This window comes from Mixophyes fleayi, chromosome 9 (assembly GCF_038048845.1).
Source record: "Mixophyes fleayi isolate aMixFle1 chromosome 9, aMixFle1.hap1, whole genome shotgun sequence".
NCBI lineage: Eukaryota > Metazoa > Chordata > Amphibia > Anura > Limnodynastidae > Mixophyes > Mixophyes fleayi.
In genome coordinates this window covers 51,467,241-51,490,313 of record NC_134410.1, presented here as the reverse complement: position 1 = coordinate 51,490,313, position 23,073 = coordinate 51,467,241, and the positions used below count along the sequence as shown (strand labels likewise).

Genomic DNA, 23,073 nt, shown 5'->3' with positions numbered 1-23,073 from the left:
ATTTAGACTGTAAGCTCAAATGGGGCAGGGACTGATGTGATTTGATTACATAGAGTAGCAGCTGAGTTCACCTCACCCTCAGCAACAATGTAAAGTGCTTTGAGTCCAAATGGGAGAAAGGTGCTGTATAAATAAATAATAATAATCATTATTATCTAAAAGAAAACCTCAGTGTAGACAGTGCGATGAAAACTTACAAGTGGTCCTTTACGTCCTGGCAAGCCTGGGAGCCCATCTCTTCCTTGGTTTCCTGGACGTCCTGGGGCACCTCTAAGTCCAACAGATCCAGGATCTCCACGGGCACCTCGGCCAGATGGAAAGACTATGTCCCCTTTCTCCCCTTTAGGTCCAGGAGAACCAGGTTGTCCAGCGTAGCCCTAGTGAAAAGATAAAAAACGAGTGGAACTGACCAAAAGTGTTTATGGAGTTGAAATCAAAATTTGTTGTGTAATTAAAACTGAACTATCTTACATTTTACAATTGCACATGTGTCCAGATGACTGACAAAAAAAACATGGTCTGAGATGTCTGCCCTAGCTGAGGGCTTTCTACTTTATAAACACTAAAACACAGTATGAAATATAAAAGCACAGAAAAAAAAATCTTATAGCAAATATCAAGTATTACCAGATATCTCTGGGCAGACAAGACAGAGGACAGAGAACCAGTCAACGTCCATAGTGGTCAATGCACATTTGGAATTTTAGTATATTTTTTAAAATTTGCCACAATGAAAAGGCAGTAATAGATGTAAGCTTTATGAGGGTTTCTCTCTAACACGTTTACATTTTCCTAGGAAACCATACAAAATATGGAGCCATCAGCACCATGTTTCACTGTTAAAGGTTTTCATCAAATGTAATCTTACAATTTTAAAGCAAAGAAGCCACATTTAGCACAAAATGATTGTGTACAAGTGATTATTCCAGAATTTTGCAAAATTACTTACAGATGTTCCAGGTTGGCCATCTGATCCTCGTCTGCCTGGATCACCAACTGGTCCTACAAGTCCAGGGAAACCGCTACTTCCTGGTGTGCCCGGAGGTCCAGGAGGTCCAACTCTACCAATGCCATTACCACCACCCCCACAAGCACAGTCACCAGATGCACCTAAAAATATACATGTTACCACCACAATTAACTAATAGGAACAGATTAAGTACGGCTGCGCGTACTTCCGATTAATGCAGTACTAAAATCGTCGCTTATTTTTGCTTGCAGGTACACGCAAAAATGTAATCTTCCCCATATTGTAGATGAACCCTGACAAAAAATAAAAAGTCACCTTGATATCCTTTGACACCAAATCTTCCTGGAGGCCCCTGTATTCCTTTCTGTCCTGGTTGTCCAGGCTCTCCAGCCTGAATTTCTTCAGGGGGTAAAACTAAAAATAAAGTAAATTTAACAGAAAAATGTATATACATGTCTATGTGCAAAGATGAGGCAGGGCTCTCTTGTACCCAATTTCATAGCCTGAGTGCTACTCCAAAGGTGTCTACTATTAATGTACAAAACACTTGTGCTGGATATTAAATTGTTAGATCAAGGTATAAACTAAAATTTAGTCCCAGGGGACTCAGGTGTTTTCATATTCTTTGTTTTCTAAATATACACTTAATTCAGAATTGTAACGCAATGATATATACAACATATATATATATATATATATATATATATATATATATATATACACATACATACATACAATAAATTGTACAGACAAAATTCCATCATAATTGGAGAAGGAAGAATGAAAATGTGCTTCACTTGCTAAGAGTTCTGTCCATTTGCAGATAGTAAGAGGCAGTGTGTCAATGTGCTAACTTGGTCCAAATCTGACTAGAATATGCTAACATCTATCCATTGTGTCAACCTAATATTAGCAGTTGACAATCTGTCTAATGAGCAGAAGATTGGAAACAAAAAAGAAAATGTCACATTTGATCCACTGGTTATAAGTTGCTTGTGTGAGATGATCCTCACATCTAGATTTATTTTACCTTCACTGGTAGTTATATATTTCATCATAGAAGCCTTTCATAGTGTGAGTCATGAGACACGACTGCAGAAAGTTTATATCCTCTGTACATACTGAATGATAGATGATTGTGCTTCTTGCCTTTGATAAAATACGTCTAAAAAGAAACAGTAGTGAACGGTACCTTGGCTGGGAAGTCCAGGTAATCCTGGGGGGCCGGGTGATCCTGGTACACCGATATTCCCTGGGAATCCTTTTTGTCCATAAGTTGTTCTTCCTTGATCTCCCCTTTCCCCCTTAATCCCTTGAGCACCTGGAAACCCTGGCACACCAGGAAAACCTGGCAAATTGAGAAATACACATTTAAATGTTACATCCAAAGACATTGTGTAAATATGGTCATACTAGAAAAAGATAAATTAAAAGACTTTCTATTATTAACTTTGAAGTCAGATGTCATGCAAGACGTTTGAGGGGTTGTTTTGTACCCTGTTAATGAATGGCCGTGCTGTGTATCAGCACTTGCAGAGCAAATTTGTGTTTTACCTGTATAGGGGGATCCCACCTTAAACAAATTTACTATCAAAATAACATCTACACTTTCTAGTGTCAGAGGTGGCACTGCAGAAAAAATTCTATATTTTTTAACATATTGGTCCCACTTAAAATGCTGTTACAATGTGTACCTAATATTAGACGTAAAGAACTCAGGAACAGGGAAAGTATAGTATGCATAGACCACTTATACAAGTATTCAGTATGCAGTTTGACTACACAAAAATACATAAGAAGAAACTGGTGCAGCATTTGCGTTGGGAGACCTCATCTGATCAGCTTACATTGCTCCATCACATGAAACTGTGGACAACAAACACTATCACTTCTTATTCACAGATGAAAGACTGCAAACATTAATGTCACAATTCTATTGTGTCTCTTAACAGAAAAGGTCTGAAGAGTTTCTTGTGTTCACATTTTAAAATTAAGTCGCTGAGGAACTCAACGGCATGTTATCTCAATCCGCAGTACAGTGTATTAAATGCATTGGCACAGTATTAAATAGCACAATTCAATCCGATTCAACTAACAGACACAGTTAGATCCATATTCCTGGTTAACTTAAAAAATATATGACAATTATTTTTCAATCCTGTTATAATTTTGTATAAGGCTTATCACAGACGTGCAGATGACACAGCTTCAACTGTTTTACAGTTTGAAAATTCAGCTTTGATTGGAGTTCTATAACTTAAACATTAACGGAAAGTATTATGCAACTTGGGTTGACATTCCATACGCTCTGATGGTTCCCCCGTTAGTTCCTGCAGGAGTAGTGTTATCAAAATATTGTCTGTATGATAATGAAGGCCTCATCAGGAAAGTGGAGAGCTCCCCAAAGGTATGTTACAGTCTGGGGTGCTCTCCTAGCTCCTGCCGAGGTGTTCTTGCATCATACAGACAGTGTGTTGTCATTTGAGAACTTGCAGCCTGCAGGATTAAGGAGAACATCAAAGAATTTGCCAAACATTGAAGAACCTGCCAGATCGTGCAGAATACCAGATCCAAGATAAGTTACAATCTTCTTCAATGTTTAACTTATGGAATTCCACCCAAAAGTAGATTGGCAATGTTTGTTTAGATGACTTTCAACACAGGTTCACTCGGAACATACCCATCTAGCCATAAATATCCCCCTCTGCCTCTCTTCAAAGACAATTTCTTACCTCTCCCGAATGCTGGATATCCTGGTGGCCCAGGAGGGCCAGGTGGACCAGTGATTCCATCGTTCCCTGGCATACCTTGAAACCCAGGAGTACCTGGATCACCTTGTGGGCCTAATATACACAAAGAAGATCACTTGTTAACATAGAAATCTCCAAAGTCAATGCAGAAAATTATAGCTGAAATGTAAGGGCAGATAAACATGCTGAGTGACAGAATCGGTGACCAATTTGGCCAAACACATAGCTAAGTGGCTTGATGAAATTCGGCATAACTAAGGTCAGAAGATGACAGCACACCACACCGATAGTGCTCTTCTTCTGAACAGATCTACCAGGCCCAACTTGGGGGCCACATACACTGTAAAACTGGGCCGGTTGTTCAGAATCATTGCTGATATTACAGCTTGTGTTGCCAGCATTACAACTTAATTTTTATAGAGCTGAAAATATTTGGAAATGTCTGTGCTTAGTGAAGGAAGATATTTCCTTTATCCTTCTTCATTTCTTGAAATGATGATATCACTACTGAATTTTGTTATTTGTAGAAATGAACATTAACATTGTTCTAATGGTTTGGTTCCATTCTCACTCTAGCAACAAGACTTAACTACAAATAACAGATGGAATACTCTCTATAAGTGTACAGCAAGCACCACATAAGATTTAATATATCAGACAGCATCCAAATGGAGTTTTCAGAAGTGGAAACACCTGTAGCATTATAACCAATCACCATGCAGGATGCTTGTACTAACTGCTGAAAAGTTTCCCCACGGGATGAGACAGGCTGGACTACTGTTAATGTCATATGTTATGTGCTGGACATTTCAGGGTGCATTAAGTACTGGAAGGTTATGGGCTGCGCTATGTTCTGGAAAACTGGAGATTTTATACCGAGGCCGAGGTGTTGTAGCTACTCAACTACTGCGGGCCACGTGCAGCTAGTAACTCATGCATATACAATGGTTAGGACAGTCATCCACCCATTACATAAGTCATAACTCATAGTCCAGAAGATTATGTTGTATGTAAAGTTGTCTGATTAATAAACTGAAAGGGTTTTATCAACATATTTTTATTTCCTTAGAACTAGCAAAAGGCCCAACACTTGGAATGAGTAATAAAGACCCTCAAATCTTGAAATATTAGTTAGATGGCTTCAAGATATGGGATAGTTGCCCTGGCAAATATATAGGTGATGTCCACTGTTAGATGGGGAGAACAATTAAACATGAATATTCTTAACAGTTTCTCTTTACACATCTAGAATATAAGCATAAGACAAAAATATTACCTGGGACTGCCAAATCACCATTACTTATATATACAGGGCTACCAGGAAAACCTATGTCGCCTTGTTCCCCCTAAAAACAAACAAAAACCAGCATCTTAATTAACAAAAACAGAAATGGTCCCAGGCTAAAGAAAATGTTCTGATATATTGACTGTGCTAAATAAAGGAAGTTGGAACTTCCATGATGCTTGTTGTCTTGCAATGTGCCATTTATCAATGACAATTGTTTGTACTGTGTGAAAAATAATAGTCTAAATGTGACAATAATTGATCATTTTTCCTGTTGATCTGTCCCAAATTTACAATAATATTCACTGTCACCTTGTGACATGCACTACATTAGCACTGTATCTACAGCTCTATAATGACAATGCCCCTCAGTACTCATTTCATATTGCATAGAAAAAATGAAAGCCGAACACATGCAGTTGTGTTTAAAGGAAGACAGTATTATCCAGCTGAGAGTTCCTAAAGAGCATCCAAGAAGCAGGTTTGGAATGTGGTAGTTTTACAAAAAATAATTCTGTTACACTCTATGCAGTTTATGTGTCATTTCCATACAAATGCATGCAAAGCATAAAACAGATAGACCAGTGGTTCCCAAACTGTGAGCCTAGGCTCCCTGGGGTGCCTTGGAAATCTCATAGGGGTGCCTCGGCCAGGGCCAGTGGTAAGCAAGGCGGGAGACTACTTGGTAATTATTTTGGCTTAGGGGTACCTTGAAAAATTTTGGGAGACCCTAAGGGTGCCTTGAACTGAAAAAGTTTGGAATCCACTGAGATAGACAACGCTATAATGCTTCCACACTTATATATTTGGTCTGTCATTTTGGAACTTTTTGACAAAATTGGTCACGTATGTGTATGTGTGGCTCACCCTGATAAAATAACATCTGATGCAGAAGGAAAAAAGAGGTGTTAACTTAGATCAGCTGGTGACCTCCATTGGCACATGTGTGGGGTATTTGGCTAACTCAAAAGTGGAGGTGAGCTCTAGATGCAAATGCACAGTGTGGTCCAGTTGCTCGGAGCTACACTTAAACGGACCAACCTGTGCAATTTGACCACCTACACGTATGATTGAATTGTGTACAGATCTGATCATCCAGTGAACAAACCGAAACAAAGACATCACTAGTATTTTATTTACTATTTGTGACAGGATGGACCTCCTATGCCACCCGGTCTGTTGTTGCTGGGAACCGGTCGGGCTTACTTTGCCACCGCCCCCTTTCGCTATCCCGAATACGCCCCTCCTGCCACAGTAGGAGGAGCCTCCTGCCACCACTGGACTCCTTTATGGCGTCCAGAACCATGTTCCTTCTGGGTAACTGTCGCTGCTAGTGTACTCCCGTGCTGGTACACTTGGGCTGGTATCCTTGACTGCTTACTATGGATCAGGGCGTTGTGGATGGATCCCCCCTGTCCTATCTCACTGGCCAGAGCTGCTGGGTAGCGGCAGAGCGGTGGTACTGGAGAGCTGGGTCCAAACCTCAGAAACAGCCGGAGGAGAGCAATATTGTAGAAGTTGTCAAGCAGGGTCTTGAAACAAAGAGTGATGTTTATTTCGCTCAACTGTCCTGACAAGGAAAGTTCCACTAATTATCAGTGGTCAGGTCAGATGGAACTTAAGAATTATACATTTCTGAGTATTAGTGGTCAGGTCAGATGGAACTTCAGAATGATACATTTCAGTGTACAAGGGCTCTCTTTTTGTACAGTTTTAGACACAGCAGCTTTTTGTAGAGTTTTAGACACAGCCTCACAGGCTATTTTTTTACCCACACATGCAATGCAAAGCTAACAATATTTACGCTTATCTGTGACATCTTATCTTGGACAGAGTGGACATCTGACAGCAAGTCTAATTACCCCTTCCTTTCCCTTAAGGGGTATTGGACACTCACAAAAAAAGGTCAAATCAACATGAGATTATCATGGGTGCTTTCTTCCAACAGTTGCAGAATACACATTTCCTCCAAAAAAAAGAATTCCCCAAGAAAAGTTGCAAACCCCAAACAAGGCATTTCCTTACACCAAGATACACAAAAGACTTCCAAACAAAGGCTTATTGTATTAGATATACTGTATACATCAGAAATAATGCATTTTCCTCTAGCAAGGTTAAAACAGGAAAAAACGAATTTTCTCCCCTGGTCTCAGAAATAAAGATTTCATATACCAAAATATACACAATATCAAAAATAAGTGCATTTGAAATTATATTAAAAAAATACCCTGCGCTATTTCCTTTAAATAAATTTATACCATAAGTTATTTATAAGTGATCCAGTCACACTATTATTGGAATATTTAAAGCAGGATAGTAGGTATACATAGAAAGATAGACTTTGATGGCAGACAAGACCGACAAGACCCATCTAATCTACCAATTTTTATTCCCCAAAAATGTCAGAACCTATTTGACACAACTGTTTTTCAGCTGTAAGAGTGATTAATGTCCTTTATATTGGCAACCCAACGCTCTCTTTCTATTACTAATTCTTCTTACTGCAATTTAGTTTCCAACTGGCCATCACCAATGCTACATTGTCTGCCTATTTTTAAGTTACCTGGAATAGTAACCCATAGACCCTTTTTCCCCTGAGTTGCCATTATTGTGTTATTACTACTATATGCAGCATTTGGAATTTTTGAGACCCAGCTACACAGTTTTGCACTTTTCTGGCATTGAAATGCAGATGCCACAATCCTGCCATTCCTAATCTACCTAGACAATCAATCAGTTTTTCCCAACCCCCTATCTTGTTACATATCTTTGTGTCTTTTATATAAAAGGAAATTTTCCCTTCAATACCAGTATTAATATCACCAAGAAAGATTTAAAAAAAAATTGGTCCTCTATGTTCTGAATGCATGCCCTTTACTATAACCCTGTGTCATCTATCCTTCAACCAATATCGTATCCATTAAACCACGTTTGTATTCCATCACAGGCGATTCAATGCATTTACCAGTCTTCAATATGGGACAGTGTCTTACAAGGCCTTACTAAAATCTAGCGACGTAACATCCACCTTCATCTATTATTTTAGTCACCCAAACAAAAAAGTCAAATTAAACACTTGCTTCAGATTTTATAAGTTGTGTACAATTCACCTACACTAGTAGAGGCACCATGTTGTGTGCCTCTCCCATGCAGCCTATCCTGTGATGAGTTATTACCTTCACTCCTTTGAAGCCTTCAAGTCCAACATAACCAGGAAGACCAGGCTGCCCCTGTGCCAGACATAAATTAGAGATATGAGTGATGTACAGTATACACAAGATAGATATCTTACATGAAGATGGAGTTCTAGTGTGTATACATGTGTTGTAAACCTTTTCATGGCTATCTTATTGGTGTTGTTGCCATTAACTTGAAAGGGAATGTTCAATATTATATGTACAGGGCAATTAATATGCACACATAAACCAGTGTAAATTAAAAACATCCACATCTGACCGCATCCAGTCCAGACACTTAGAAGTGTTAGAGACTCTCTCTTTACCTGGGACAAAATGCTGATTTCCTGACTAGATTATCATCTCCCCTCCTCTAGTCTCTCCATAATTGAGCTAGCACAACTAATTCCGGATCTCCGTCTTGATTTTTGCAGTGCGCAGGGAGCCGGGCGGATACAGGATTTTATGGAGGGAGGATCACTCGCCCCTTTCTCACAGATTCAGGACAAGTATGGTATTCCAGCACGTAATTTTTATAAGTATCTCCAAATCAGACACTGGATACAATCCCGACCCTCATACCCACTGGTTTTGAGACCGGCTCAGCCCGGTATTATGCTATATCTTTCCCCTACTTCTCACGCAGGAGGTATTTCCACCTGGTATAGGCTCCTGTTAACCCCTGTTGATAATCGGGACCTTCCAATTCAGGCTGTCTGGGTAAAGGACCTAGACATTACTATATCAATTGAGATGTGGGAGAAAATATATCGGAACATATACAGCATGTCAAAATGTATTAATCATTCAAAAATGTTGATTAAACTGGTCCATAGAGTGTATCTTACTCCAGAAAAGCTCCATAAAATCTGGCCCTCAGAGACCAAATATTGCTGGAGGAATTGTGGGGAGATTGGAACACTTATGCATATCTTTTGGAATTGTCCTAAACCTGAAATCTTCCAGTTAATTACTCAGATTACCAAGGTTAACTTACTTCCATCCTTGGCCATCGCAATTCTACACCTCTACCCTCCTCAACTTCAGAGCCACAATCATTATGTTACTGGGCACATACTCATCGCAGATAGAGCTCCAATAGCTCAGAATTGGAAACCCCTTTGATCCCGCCCCTTACTCAAATTATTAATAAAATCCAACACAGTTATGAGATGGAAACTATTGGTCTTAATTATGATACAGCGGCCTCCTTACCATTGATTAAATGGTTTATATGGTACTAGTACTTTACATAATATAGTTCTGGGTCTAACTCCTAACTTCTATTATATCGAGTGTTTTTGTAGGGCGTTAGCTTGTTGCTCATAAAATCAGTTTACTGGTATTATTGTATTGTTTGGTTTGTCTCCGACTCTTCGCCCCTTGTTTGTTCCCCCCTCCTACCCCCTGATGTCTATGTCTTAAATATATTCCAATGTTCTGTGTGTTTTTTTACCTTTGTTTTTCTTCTTGTGTTTATTATTTTTCTTGACTGTTTGTCGGCAGTATTGAGAGAGCATTTAATCTTACATTATACACTGTATTTGGTAATTACTGTTTTGTTTGTTACTTGTTTTGCTATTAAGACTCAATAAAAAAATCTTTTAAGTTAAAAAAAAAAACATCAACATCTAAAGTTATTACTCTTGAAATTCAGGTAGCACCAATGTTCCCTTACTGTCATGAGTAATTAACAATATAAATGAGACTATATATTGCTCCACCAAAATAAATTTTCTAGCTTGTAAATGGCACCCAGAGAGTACATAACCCAATGTTTTACTGTTCACTGAAAGGAAAATTGCTATTGTTTTATTCTTCATTTGTCTTGAATGAATTTCAGAGTACCTTGCTGCCAGGAACCTCATTAAATCCATCTGCGCCAGGAAGGCCCTAGAAGAAACATTCATATTTATGAAGAGAATCACTGCCCGATGTTTAAACTTCATTTTCAGTCATAAATGAAAAATGAATCAGTTGGGAAATTCAATTTCTCTACTAAATGCATTTTTTAGACCAAAATTGGAAATAGAAAGGGGGGAAATGTGTTTTTAGGGCACTTAGGGGCATATTCAATTGACGGCGGGATCGCCGAAAATCCAGCGCTCAAAAAATATTACCGTTATTACGGTAATCCTGCGCGGGAAAACCGTTAATACGGTAATTTACTCACTGGATTTCAGCTCGCAGCTCAGGGAGCTGCGAGCTGAAATCCAGCGAGATATTACCGTAATAACAGTAATATTTTTTGAGCGCGGGATTTTCGGCAATCCCGCCGTCAATTGAATATGCCCCTTACAGTCTAAAATTAATACTTCTAAACTTTATTGATATGTATTAAAATATTTTAATTATTTCCAGAATTGTATTCTCCTTTAATAAACAAGGATTATATTTATTAGCAAAATATTAAAAAAGGAATAATGAGTATATTGATGAAAATATGATGTTAAAAATGGCAGGAGTTGTCTTATATCTTATTCCCTTCCTATTAATTAGACATACATTCACCCTATATAGTGGTCCAATAAAGGTGGGAGATTCCAGATGTAACTCCTATTTATTTTATGATCACAGCCAGTAGAACTAACCCTGGTGATATATTATATTGCCAATTGCACACTTAGCAACCATCCCCGTTAATCTCGTCTATGCTATCAGTTTGATATCTAGCTAAACATTCAGATTTGTAAAGCATTTGTTTGTAGGTAAGCGGAGTGCTAAACCGCCAACGCGCGTTTCGCTAATGAACATCGTTACTTCCCAGCCACTATGTTAGGTAGATGAGTGACATGGCAGATATCCAATAGGTTGAATTAAACCCACCCCTCCGCAAATGCAATTGGATAAAGAGATTGTAAACATCAAGATAATGATTCGGCTTCCGATCTATTGGTACTTCAAGATATAATTCAGTTCTTATTTGTTACAATTGTATTATTACAGCATTATATCCCTTGAAAAGAGAAGTAAATATCACTAATATGCTAAAGTGATTAAAATTTTCTGTATTATTAATGTATATCAAACATAAACCTATACAAGTCCCAATACAGTAAGTAGTGTAAAATGTAATATAATTGCAAATAATTATGAACAAAAATTAAATGAATGTGAAAAAGTTGTCCTTGCAAATTAAAAAACTTAAAAAGTGTCTTTTAAATGTGTTCGAATTGACATAAAATACTGTATAGTGGTAAACACGGCAACCCTTACTATAATTATATAGAATTCAAAAAATCCTTCTTAAATACTAGGGCCAGTTTAACTGGCTATAATTACAAGGATAAATAGCAGTTACATCTAAAATCTCCCATCTTGAATGGATGATTATATACTGTATATGTGGGTCTCATTAATAGAAAGGGAGTATTTTATAGATATTTAAAAAGCTACTATTGGAATTGTGAAGCTTGATAAAGCCTATTATATACTCTGTAGATTGAATCTATAGTTATATAGTTATATACATAGTATAAGCATCTGTAAAAACTGTCTGCTCTGATATTATTAAAGCTGGCAGAGAACTATATTAGAGCATTCATTTTTATAGGCAGGCATATTATCTTAGAATAAAATTAAGAGTAGAGTGGCGTGGAATGGCAGTGTTGAACTGCCATTTTTGTCAGTTGTTCATATTTTCATCAATATACTCATTATTCCTTTTTTTAATATTTTGCTAATAAATGTACTGTTTGTTTATTAAAGGAGAATACGATTCTGGAAATAATTAAAATATTTTTATTTATATTTTTTAACTCCAAATTTTATTGCATAACAAAGTATGAATGACATAAACTTAGGACAACAAGCATTTTGATTATAATAATAATTAAAATATTTTAATGCCTATCAATAAAGTTTAGAAGTATTAATTTTAGACTGTAAGTGTCCTAAAAACACATTTTCCCCCTTTCTCTTTCTATTGATTTGTATGTGTGGGTGCACCTCTCCTCTGATGTTCATGAACTGTATAGTCAATATAACAAATGACAAATCTAATAATGAATAAATAAGGAGGAATATAGTCTACCTGGTGCGATATATATTCTGTTTAAAAATGCATTTTTTTGACAGAGACCAGTGGCAAAGCTTTGTAAAGAGGAAGAGGTGTTCATTGCTGTACAGGGCAGCACATGATTAGTTGTGAGTCTTTCACAACCAAATATATGCTATTGTCTACAAAAATGAACGCTCCCTCCCCACTTCAAAGTTCTGCTATCAATACCTGTAGAAGGCAGGAATTGGAATTTAAAGACACTGGGCCTTATTCATTAAGGAAAGTAAAACAAAAAAGGAGTAACGTTGCACCTTGGAAAACCATGTTGCATTGGATTCAAAGGGGAAGGTATGGCTTCAAGGACTGATGTTAATGATTAAATATTCACTATAAAGTGCTGCATAAACTGGTGGTGCTATATAAATAAATAAATAAATAAATAATTAAATAAATAAAAACACGCCCTTATATGCCCCCTCCTTCTCCCATTCTGTTTCTTCAATCTCAAGACCCAAATCGCCCACAAGTGCAAGATGCATCTACATGTGGTCACAAACATAACTAGTCCTTTGAGGGCATGCACAGAAGTAATGAACACTTATTAAATGCTAAAAACGTAGTTTACAACCAACTCTACATGAGCCCCTTAGGCGTCAGTGATTGTTCTGCTGGCAATGTGTTAAGATATTAGTGGACAAGCAAACTAGGATCTCTGGCTTCTATGATGTTGCACCACCAACATTATTGGACATAAAGCACTTATCTGCATAACAAGTGAAAGCTCTTTTGCACAGTACGTTACTTGTAAAGTTGTGCTATGTACCTTATGTGTTTAATTATTCTCTGAGAGCCCATCCCACTGAAACACTTACCCTTAAACCAGGAAGTCCAGGAACTCCTTTCTCCCCTTTCTCTCCCAGCCCTCCGAATCCCTTATAGAAGACAAATCAATACATGATAAGTATTGCCACACCAACAATGCAGTGTCCAGTAATCTCACATAAAGCTATGAAAATCTTATAAAGCCAGATTAATAACTGATTACACTTACCGGAAGACCAGGCTTTCCAGTATTCCCAGGCAGTCCAGGGCGACCAATATCACCCTAGGTAGACATATACTGTTACTTATTTACATCAGTAAAGAATAACATAATCAAATGCATTTAGCAAATCTCTGCGGGGTCATACCATCATTAAGGTCAGGATAATTCATACATAATTTACACCTCCCAGCTGTCCTGATTTAGTGGGGAAGGGGCCACGTGCCAGGACAGCTGAGAGATGTGCTCCCCTCACCGCAGTGAGCAAATGCTGCACGTGGCAATGGAAGGAAGCTTTTGGAGAACGGGATGTAAATGTAAACTGCAGCCGACCTGTTCCATATCAAAATCCACTGGAAATTTATTTTCCCTCCCCTGTCATGAAAAATGACAGACACAGCTGTCAACATACCCAGCAGGTCCTATCTTCATTTCCAAGGAGAACATGGAGATATAAGACATTGGTTTATTTTTTTTCAACTAAGGTTACAGTTATAGTTATAGTACCCATTATAAAAAAAGATTAACATGGTAATAATCCAGGTTTACCAAGAATTTCTATGGGAAATTGGTAATTTACCATCATTAACTTTTTTTTTTTTTTTTTTTATCATCAATCGTTTTTATTGAGATTTTTTAAGTAAATAGGGGGTACAGAAAGAAAAAAAAGGGGGGAAAGGGGGGGGGGGGGGTGGAGTTCGAACACACCAATGTAGGATTTGCAAGTTACAGACAGCATACAATATATAGTATTCAGTTTACTGTGGAACTTTAAACTAACTCACCAGACCTGGCCTAGGTCTAGGAAAACCCGACATAAACACTCAATCAGGGCGCAACTATTGACAAAGAACCACCAATAGCAGGAGGAGGAGAAGAAGGGTTATTTACTGGAGCCCCACCCCCGTCGGTCATGTAGACATCATCATTAACTTTTAAGGGATGGCGCCAAGAAAAATGGGAAGCTGAAATCTGATCCTAAATGAGCCCCACTGGCCAATACTATTTTTAGTGCATTCATTTGGAACCAGTGACATCACTGAGACACAAGGTACAGTTTAATAACATTTAAAGAGGGATGAAGACCTATCAAGCCAGTTCAATGCTAACAACAGGCCCGTCATAACATTAGGCTTCAGGATCCTAATCTGGCATTGAAGTCACCTTCATTGTCCTCATGTGACAGCTATCACATGGAGTATGTACAGCCATTCACTAACTCACAATCACATAGTATATTCAAGACCAATACATACTGGATCTCCTATGAGCCCTTTCAGAAAAAAGGAGTGTTCCACTCCCATGGTGGATGCTGGGGGTCCCGGATCACCTTGAAGACCAGTGTCTCCCTGTATGAACGCACAAGATTACGTGTTATTTCAGTTGACAAATGCAGCAGTACAAATGCATGGCAAGAGTATGTATGTCAAAATACAGTGTGAAATTGTACACCACTCAACTACATCAGCTTCCAGCTGGTACTCCCATTAAGAGTGACCTGTCTCACTCACAAACAAACCACACTCAAACCAGAAGACGGACAACGCAGCTGAAATCCAATGTGAATCATCTGTTGGGCAGATTAAATCATTCAAACCAGCACCAGTACACTCATCTGGTAATAAATTTCACTTAATAATGGATATCATAGTGGCCAAAGAAGTTCTGAAAATATTAGAACAAAATGTAGACTAGAAAGTAAAACCTAAAATCTGGTCTGAGAATGGTCAAACTGAAAAACATTCTTTCAAAAAGATATATATATATATATATATATATATATATATATATATATATATATATATATATATATTCTGCTGTTTTAAGCCATTTTGTAAAAAAAAAAAATTCACAACCAAACACCTCTTCATTGAGGGAATGTTCTTTATTTCTAAGTCATGTATAGTTAGCAGCTGTTTTAGGGGCAGATTAAATTAAGAGCGAGGTCCCTTTACAGGATGTTCATGATTAAAATCTTCGCTCATAGAGGTACGAGCAAAAATGAGTGAAAATTTCTGTACCGTAATTGCTGGTCCTGTGCACAATAACAGCTGGTGCAAAGTTCCTAAGGGACCCCAATCTTAGGTGAATCTGTAGCTTAATGTCACATCTACAGAGATGCAAGTTTAGCTGAACACTCTTTGGTCCTTTTGGTTCTTCATCAATTTTACCGTAATTCTTTTATTAATATGGCTTTGAACATTGCCTTTAAAGTTAATGGTTCCTAAATAAAAACGTAGTCAATGTTAACAGTAAAACATGCTCTTTATAAAACCAATAGTTATTTTGCGAAGCTCAAAAAAGACTATTTCCATCCGAATTAGCGACACTGAAAGCTCTCTCTTCAGGCAGACCTATGTTATCTGTATTACAGTCCATTTGTTTCTGCAATATTTGACCACAAAAAGTAAATTTGACTATTTCTTGTCCTGTTTCAGTATACATTCATTTATTCCATGGCACAATCATCTTAAAATTTTAATACAGAACTATCTCAAAGAATATGTTTCATAACATAGCTATATTTGTCTTTGATTTTCCCCTTGTAATTTTACTAACCTCCTAAACAATAATGGTCTGAGAGGAGTTACGTGGAGGGTGGGTATTTCCAGATCTTTACAGTAAGGAGCAGACAGGAAGGAGTAGAGCTTACAACGATCCACAGAGAGGTGTGCAGCCCATAAATGTCCATGTGAAACAGTTTATCAAAAACGTAAATTCAATGTAAGTTGATTGATGGGTTATTCCCCTTTCAGGGTGAAACCCAGTTCCAGTATTTTAAAGTGATCAGCCATGGAAAAACTGAAAGTGTTTTTGGGGTAAGGGGTAGTTCCCACTCCGAGACAAGTGGCACATGATTGGATACTGGCTGTGGCTTTACAATCCTATGTATCCTGGCCTGAGAGAGGCAATCCCCCTTTCAAATCTCCACAGCCTGGTGCTATCCAATACCAGTGGAATAATTCATGCCTACAAGTGTATTTTACAATATCTGCATTAAAGCAAATATACGGGTTTTTTTTAGCCAGAGTCAAAGTGCCATAGTTCTGGGATCCCAAAAAAGTGTTCCCTTATAGGATGTATTGCATATATCTTGACCTACAGGCTGTGCACCTCTGCCAGTTAAAAGGTGCAGCTCAAATATAGACATTCCAAAAGTCTGATAGTAACAGGCTTTATTACACAGCCACGATTTACTACCTAGAAAGATAGGCACATTTTATTCACTATTAAAAACAGAATATTCTTATAAAACTGTGCCAAGAAGTGCTATGTGGTCACTAAGAGAATTTGTAAAGAGGTAAAATTGGTTTGGAAAGAAAAAGAAAATAGACATTCCTCCCATCAGAATTATTTTCTTAATATCATTGATTAGTGCAATTTAGTGCATTTACTGCTGTAAATCATCATCATCATCATTTATTTATATAGCGCCACTAATTCTGCAAAGCTGTACAGAGAATGCACTCACATCAGTCTAAATTCCCTAACCCACACACACATACACATACTAGGGTCAATTTAATAGCAGCCAATTAACCTACTAGCATGTTTTTGGAGTGTGGGAGGAAACCGGAGCACCCGGAAGAAACCCAGGCAAACACGGGGAGAACATACAAAGTCCACACAGACAAGGGAATCGAACTCATGACCCCAGTGCTGAGAGGCAGAAGTGCTAACCACTAAGCCACCGTGCTGCCAGCTGTAAATGCACTAAAGTACAGTTTATTTTCACATCAATAAAAAGAAAAACCAGACAACTTTAACAAGGCTAAAACATGTAAAAATGAGATTGTACAGATATCAGGATAATGGTAAATACCTTGTCTCCTTTCTCTCCTTGATAATCAACTCCCATGCTGCCCTGAAAAATGAAGACAGAAAAAAAAGTCTAAGGATGGGTCCACACGGGAAGTTTTCAGCCGATTATCGGACCAATCATCTGATAAACTACTGCTCGGCCACATATCGCGTTAGTGTGTATACTCACACGATGAACGACAATCGTTCCAAAATGCTGATTGTCGGTTCATTTAGTTGATCGTGTTTAATAATATCATTCCAATCACTTTCCGATCATGTAGTGTGTATGCACTCATGATCACAATCTCCATAGAGTTTACAGAGTCATGATCTTTTCAACCGATGCCGGCAATGAACATGTCCTGGTGACTAAATGTAGAGAGTGCTGTAGATGGATTAGTTTGTTCGTTCTGAGACTGAATATTTCATTTCAGATTCACAGAAGCTAACGAAATCCGCTATAACAAGGTGGTTTTGATCAGTGTGACAGGAATGAGTGATTATTGTGCTGTCATTCTCTAAATGTCTAGAGGATCAGATAAAGAGCACAGATCTGAAGGTAAATCTGTCTAGTATGTACGCATGAATCGTCCAATCGATCGAACCTTCAATCGCAGATACAACTGTTGTAGATAAGAAGTCGGTCAGAAAATTCTTCACTATGTACCTAGCCCAATATATACAGAGCATATTGGTCACTTGTATTTAGTCGGGAGGACCCAGTGCTCTGTCTTCTGAACAATCATTTTGTGCATATCTCTAAATAAACGGACAATGAAATTATAATAATAATACCAATAACTACTTACTTTTGGACCAGGTAATCCTGCTGGACCAGGTGAACCCTAAAGTGAAGAGACAGTGAGATTATTTATCCTGGTTGTAAATAACAATAAGTTTACATACAATAGAGTTATAGCTAATGTTTCATCCTGAACAACTTCTGATCTCTTCATTGAGAGTTATGATACTGCTCCGTCTGGTGTCACTGGGAGTGACCTGCAGGGTTGTCTAGACTCACACTTGGGGGTAAACGTATCAACTGCCAATTATTTTCAACTCGCTGCTAATTGGCGAGTTTTCAGTGAAAATTTAAAACGCAATGCCTTTAAAGACATTGTTTTGCCTTTACAAGCCATCGCCGCTTTAAATTTTACCTGCAAAGTCGCCGGTTTCTGGCGACTTGCAGAAATCAGACAGGGCCATCTTTTCCATTGGGCACGATGGGCACCTGCCCGGGGGCCCCACGGGCAAGGGGGCCCCATAGGCAGGGCTCTTAATGAGAATAAATAATCCTGCAAAAGAAAGAAACCTGCAAAACAAACCTTCAAGGGTCACTGAGCAAGTACATCTATCTATCTCTATCTCTATATATCTATATCTATATCTGTATCTGTATACATCTATATATCTATATCTATATCTAGGGGCCCCGGTGCACTGCTTTGCCTGGGGGCCCATAATGTTGTTAAGATGGCCCTGAAATCAGAATTCATTCATACATTTACCCCTTGGTCTTGGAGGACAGAAATTTTTTATTTGATCTATAGCACTATGCATGTGAGCAAATATCAGATGGAGCCTAGTCTTTACAGCTAGTGTATAAAGTACATGACTATTTGTGTTGTACATACCTACATCTCCCATTGAGGCACCTCATGACTTAGTAGACCCTATTATTACTCAGTTTTACAGAATTTAACACCGCTTACTATACAGATGATGTGCTGTGAAAAACAACAATTGCGTATATCTTGACCTGTGACATAATGCGATCTATGGTTGTATTCAGGAAGTATAATCTACTTACTGGTAAACCAGGTAATCCAGCCGGCCCTGTGAAGCCAGGAGGTCCAGGTGGTCCCCGTGGTCCCTGTTTTAAAACATATCAATGATTAAGTCAACAGTATGTTTTCCCATTGCAGCCACTATTACAAACTTGTAAATTCAGCTATGAAGCATAAAAACGTTCCATTAGGCAACAAACACTTTGTGTATCCTAATAAAAGTAATGGGAAAAAGTTGTTTAAAGTAGAATGTGGTTTTATGTACTATAATAATAGAAAATGGACATTATAATAAAAAAAATTTATATCTTGAAAATAACAAAATGACTGGTCTTGTTGAGAAAGGCTTTGTTCAAAACTTGTCAACTATGTATTATACAACGTTTCATGGTATATTAGCCAATAGGGGGCCCTATTCCTTTGGAACCATATAGATCTTCTTTCAGCATTAATATTGTTAATATCCTTCTAACTACAGGTGCGTGTTCTTTGTGTTGATATGTAAACAGCTAAACACTGGCACGATTTGTGACTTCAGTCTGACCCTTCCATGTAAATCTTACCACAAATCACATATCATAAACACTGCATTATTAAAATATACATTAAAGCAAATATACATACAGGACGACCATCAAGTCCATTCCGACCATCATCTCCCTAAACAATATAAGAACACAGGTGTAAGATTACAGGAACACTGACATTCTATAGTGCATAATGTACACCCTCCATTGTAATACATGCTCATTTTACTGACGTATAACACATAGTCTCCTGGATATCAAATTGGCTCATCGAACAGTGAGCTCTGGTCACCTTTAATTCTATCAGCTTCCTGGGTCTCACATGCCACTGCTGGACTGCTCCCTTGCTTACTCATGTTCTGCTGCTGTGTTAGCAGAGGCAGAGGTAGGGGTTTTGGAGGGAGCTGAAGAGTTAGGACAGAGAAATATAAGGTGATGCTACTGCTCCAGGGACACCAACTCTGCTCATGTAAGGAGATGTCCACCCACATCTGGCCCAAACAACACAGGAGTAAGTACCATGGGCTATGTGTGGGGCTCAAGAGGTAGTATGTGGCATAAGATGCTATATGGGAGCATATCAGGTTATATTGAGGTATATCGGCTATTGGGAGAAGTGGAGGTAATCTCGGGGCATATCTTGAGTCTACTGCACATGGCATTTTTTGCCATATTGTGTACATTGAATATTTTCATCTTTGCCATACTGAAAAGGTGTAACTTTCTTACAATAGCATCCCATCCATTCTATCTTTTTTTTGCATGACTGCTATATTTTACAGCCAATAAAGAGAGAGCAGCCAGAGTAAGAGAGCAGCCAGAATAAGAGAGCAGCCAGAATAAGAGAGCAGCCAGAATAAGAGAGCAACCAGAGTAACAGCTCAAATTATGTTTTGTTTTGTTTTGTTTTGTTTTAGCTGCACTCAATGACACATTAATTGAGAGAAATACCTTGAGGGATTTCATAACTATATATAAAGTGGGTTACTAATATTATAAGGGCCCAATTTACCACATTATTCGGGAGAATAATGCAACCTGCACACTATTATTCGCGTTAGGCCCAATTGAATTCCCCCCTATATGTGGATTTACAAGACCTTTGAGGAAACAAAGCAAGTGGAGGTAGAAGCAGATCCATATATACAACATTAGTATTGGTACTACTGTCCTGACTATACAAGCCTTGCTGATGCCATACAGTGTAAGTCATTTCATCAATAAACCCCCCTCAGTATGATGAGAATGATGTGGGTGAGGTCAGTGTTTAAAATTATTGCAATGTAAAATGTTGTTCAGGTTTGTATCTGCTTTGCCTGGAACCTTGTTGTACTCTGGCAACTGGGCCTAAATGTTGTATTTATACATTGGGTACTACTGCCTCAAACAAAAAGTGCTGTTTCTGCTTACGCAATATACACTTATAATAATTAAAACTATTAATAATTAAAAGTTTCTTAATAAAGTTGCATTTACCCCAAGTTCATGTTCAGTGTATTTTGGGTTGGAGGGGCCTCAGTATCCATATATTGACACCGATACCACCAAGGGCTAAATGAACCAAGCTGCGAGTTTTCTGCAGGTTTTTAAAAGTGGAGATGTTGCCTATAGCAACCAATCAGGTTCTAGACTGAATAAATGATAACTAGACTCTGATAATCTGGTAATATCTCCACTTTTCTAACCTGCCAGAAACTCGCAGCTTGGCACATTTACCCCCAAGACTTTCCTAATTTGGGGCATGCGGCTTGGTACATCAACATAAACAGATTGTGTGAAAGTAAATTTAGGGACCCCTGGTATAGTCCCACACAGCACTTTGCACTATCCTTAATTTCAAACCCACCATGACAAGAATATTCTTTAAACTAGCATGACATAAGATATTGGTATCTAAATTTGCTATTACCTTTGGTCCTTTAATTTCCCCCTGAACAAAGGATGGTTCACCTTTCTGACCTTTTGGACCTGGATTACCCTAGGATAAAGAAAAGACACAAAAAACTTTAATATATATACCATTGATAATACCTAATAAGTATAATGACAGTCATTTTCCATTATGCCACTAGTATAAGCATAATGTAACAGTTTGTTTTTAGCAGTCAACAAAAATATTTTGAGTTGTAGAAGATTTCTTCACAACCAACACATGATGAATTCATGTGATAGAAGATGGTTCAGACTGGGTTCTATGATGTAAATGTGGAATCTATGTACTTGAGCACTGGTGTGATAATTTTTTATGATGTCATTTATTTGCAGAGCTCCTGCTTTGAGTATCAATGTATTAATAGCAAATAACTCTCACTCTCCTTTGGATGAACAACTGCTGCACAGAAATAACCCTCTGTGTTGTTAGCTATGGGAAGAAGCCACTAGATGGCAGGCAACTTAAATATCAGTTATAGGAAACGCTTCTCTGCCTTTTGGCTAAGATAAAGTGCAGTTGTGGCAGAGCTGCACTTGGTCCTCTGGCATGCCAGAGGGCCGGGCATGCCGCTTTAAAAGTCTGGGACAATTGTGCCTCCAGAGTGGTAACCCAGGGGTGGCAAAAAATCACAGGCAAGAGCCTTAATACAGTGATCACGTGATTATGTTGGCATCTAAGCACCTTTGACCACTTTATTTTAGCACCACCCTTATTCTTTGCCGTGGCCTTTTGGCTGGGCGAGAACATTTTTATAACCAGCCCAGCCATTAGGCTGGGGCCGTACCCACTCGGCACTATTTATTTTTCTCCACGTTTGTTCTTTCACTTTTATGTTTTTCATGTATCTTGGATTTTTTGGGATGCGGGTAGGGCTTTATGGGCTCCGTTCCTTGGAAGATCTAGGCGGGGCTGTTTGGCCCTGAGGTTCCGGCCCCCCTGAAACCATCGTTCGTCCTCCCTTCCGGGGGTTGGACCAGTTGTCAAGCCCTGGATGAAGCTTCAGCGGAACCCAGGGGCTAAAGGGGCCCCCCTAGCCTTGCGGTGAAGGTGGTCTGATGACCCTTGTCCCCTAAGGGACCTTTTTGTTCCGGGGGTCAGGGACTAGGGCCCTTCCTCTCTAGAGAAGGGCTACGTTTAGCATCCCTTGTGCACTTTTTATGGCATTGCACCTTTTTTGGGTACTTTGGATCACGAAAGCACGCTCCCAGGCTTTCAATAAAAAAAAAAAATCAGTTACAGGCAACCTAATAAGAAAAGTAAAACTGGATATTAAACTTGATTTACAAATGTGTAAAACATTTATTTCCCATAGTGCATATTAGCTGTTTTTGCATGAATTAACTTCTGATCAATCTAATAAAACCATTACAACACACAAAAGTTCCATAAGAAATAAAGACAATCCTAGGGGTATATTTACTAAACTGCGGGTTTGAAAAAGTAGAAATGTTGCCTATAGCAACCAATCAGATTCTACCTGTCATTTTGTAGAATGTACTAAATAAATAATAACTCAAATCTGATTAGATGCTATAGGCAACATCTCCACTTTTTTCAAACCCCAGTTTAGTAAATATTCCCCCTGATGTCTCCCTACTAGAGATGGTCACTGACCCCTGTGTTTTGGTTATGGATTTGGATTACCTTTGGGTTTGGGTTTTGGTCTTGGCAAAACCGCCCTTGCGTGTTTTGGTTTTGTTTGGTTTTGTTTTGCAATTTTGTTTAAAAATCTATTTTTTTGCCTAAATTAACCTAATTTAGTGCTCCACCTGTTTCTTGGATAAGTAAGGTAATTCTAA

At 38.3% G+C, this 23,073-nt stretch overlaps 1 protein-coding gene across 4 annotated transcripts in view; it reads right to left on the bottom strand.

Annotated features, from left to right (window-relative positions):
• Positions 1-23,073, bottom strand: part of COL4A6 (collagen type IV alpha 6 chain) — a 222,775-nt gene that overhangs the window by 64,313 nt on the left and 135,389 nt on the right. For all 4 annotated transcript variants that reach the window (XM_075184345.1, XM_075184348.1, XM_075184346.1 and 1 more), the window contains exons 8-23: positions 21,251-21,319; positions 19,439-19,474; positions 18,838-18,900; positions 17,837-17,872; positions 17,047-17,088; positions 14,480-14,572; positions 13,233-13,286; positions 13,054-13,113; positions 10,030-10,074; positions 8,182-8,235; positions 4,997-5,066; positions 3,703-3,813; positions 2,163-2,318; positions 1,286-1,384; positions 950-1,110; positions 198-377 (exon numbers count right to left, since the gene is read on the bottom strand). In XM_075184345.1, coding sequence (XP_075040446.1) covers positions 198-377; positions 950-1,110; positions 1,286-1,384; positions 2,163-2,318; positions 3,703-3,813; positions 4,997-5,066; positions 8,182-8,235; positions 10,030-10,074; positions 13,054-13,113; positions 13,233-13,286; positions 14,480-14,572; positions 17,047-17,088; positions 17,837-17,872; positions 18,838-18,900; positions 19,439-19,474; positions 21,251-21,319 — 1,329 coding nt within the window. The remainder of the gene's footprint in view (positions 1-197; positions 378-949; positions 1,111-1,285; positions 1,385-2,162; positions 2,319-3,702; positions 3,814-4,996; positions 5,067-8,181; positions 8,236-10,029; positions 10,075-13,053; positions 13,114-13,232; positions 13,287-14,479; positions 14,573-17,046; positions 17,089-17,836; positions 17,873-18,837; positions 18,901-19,438; positions 19,475-21,250; positions 21,320-23,073) is intronic.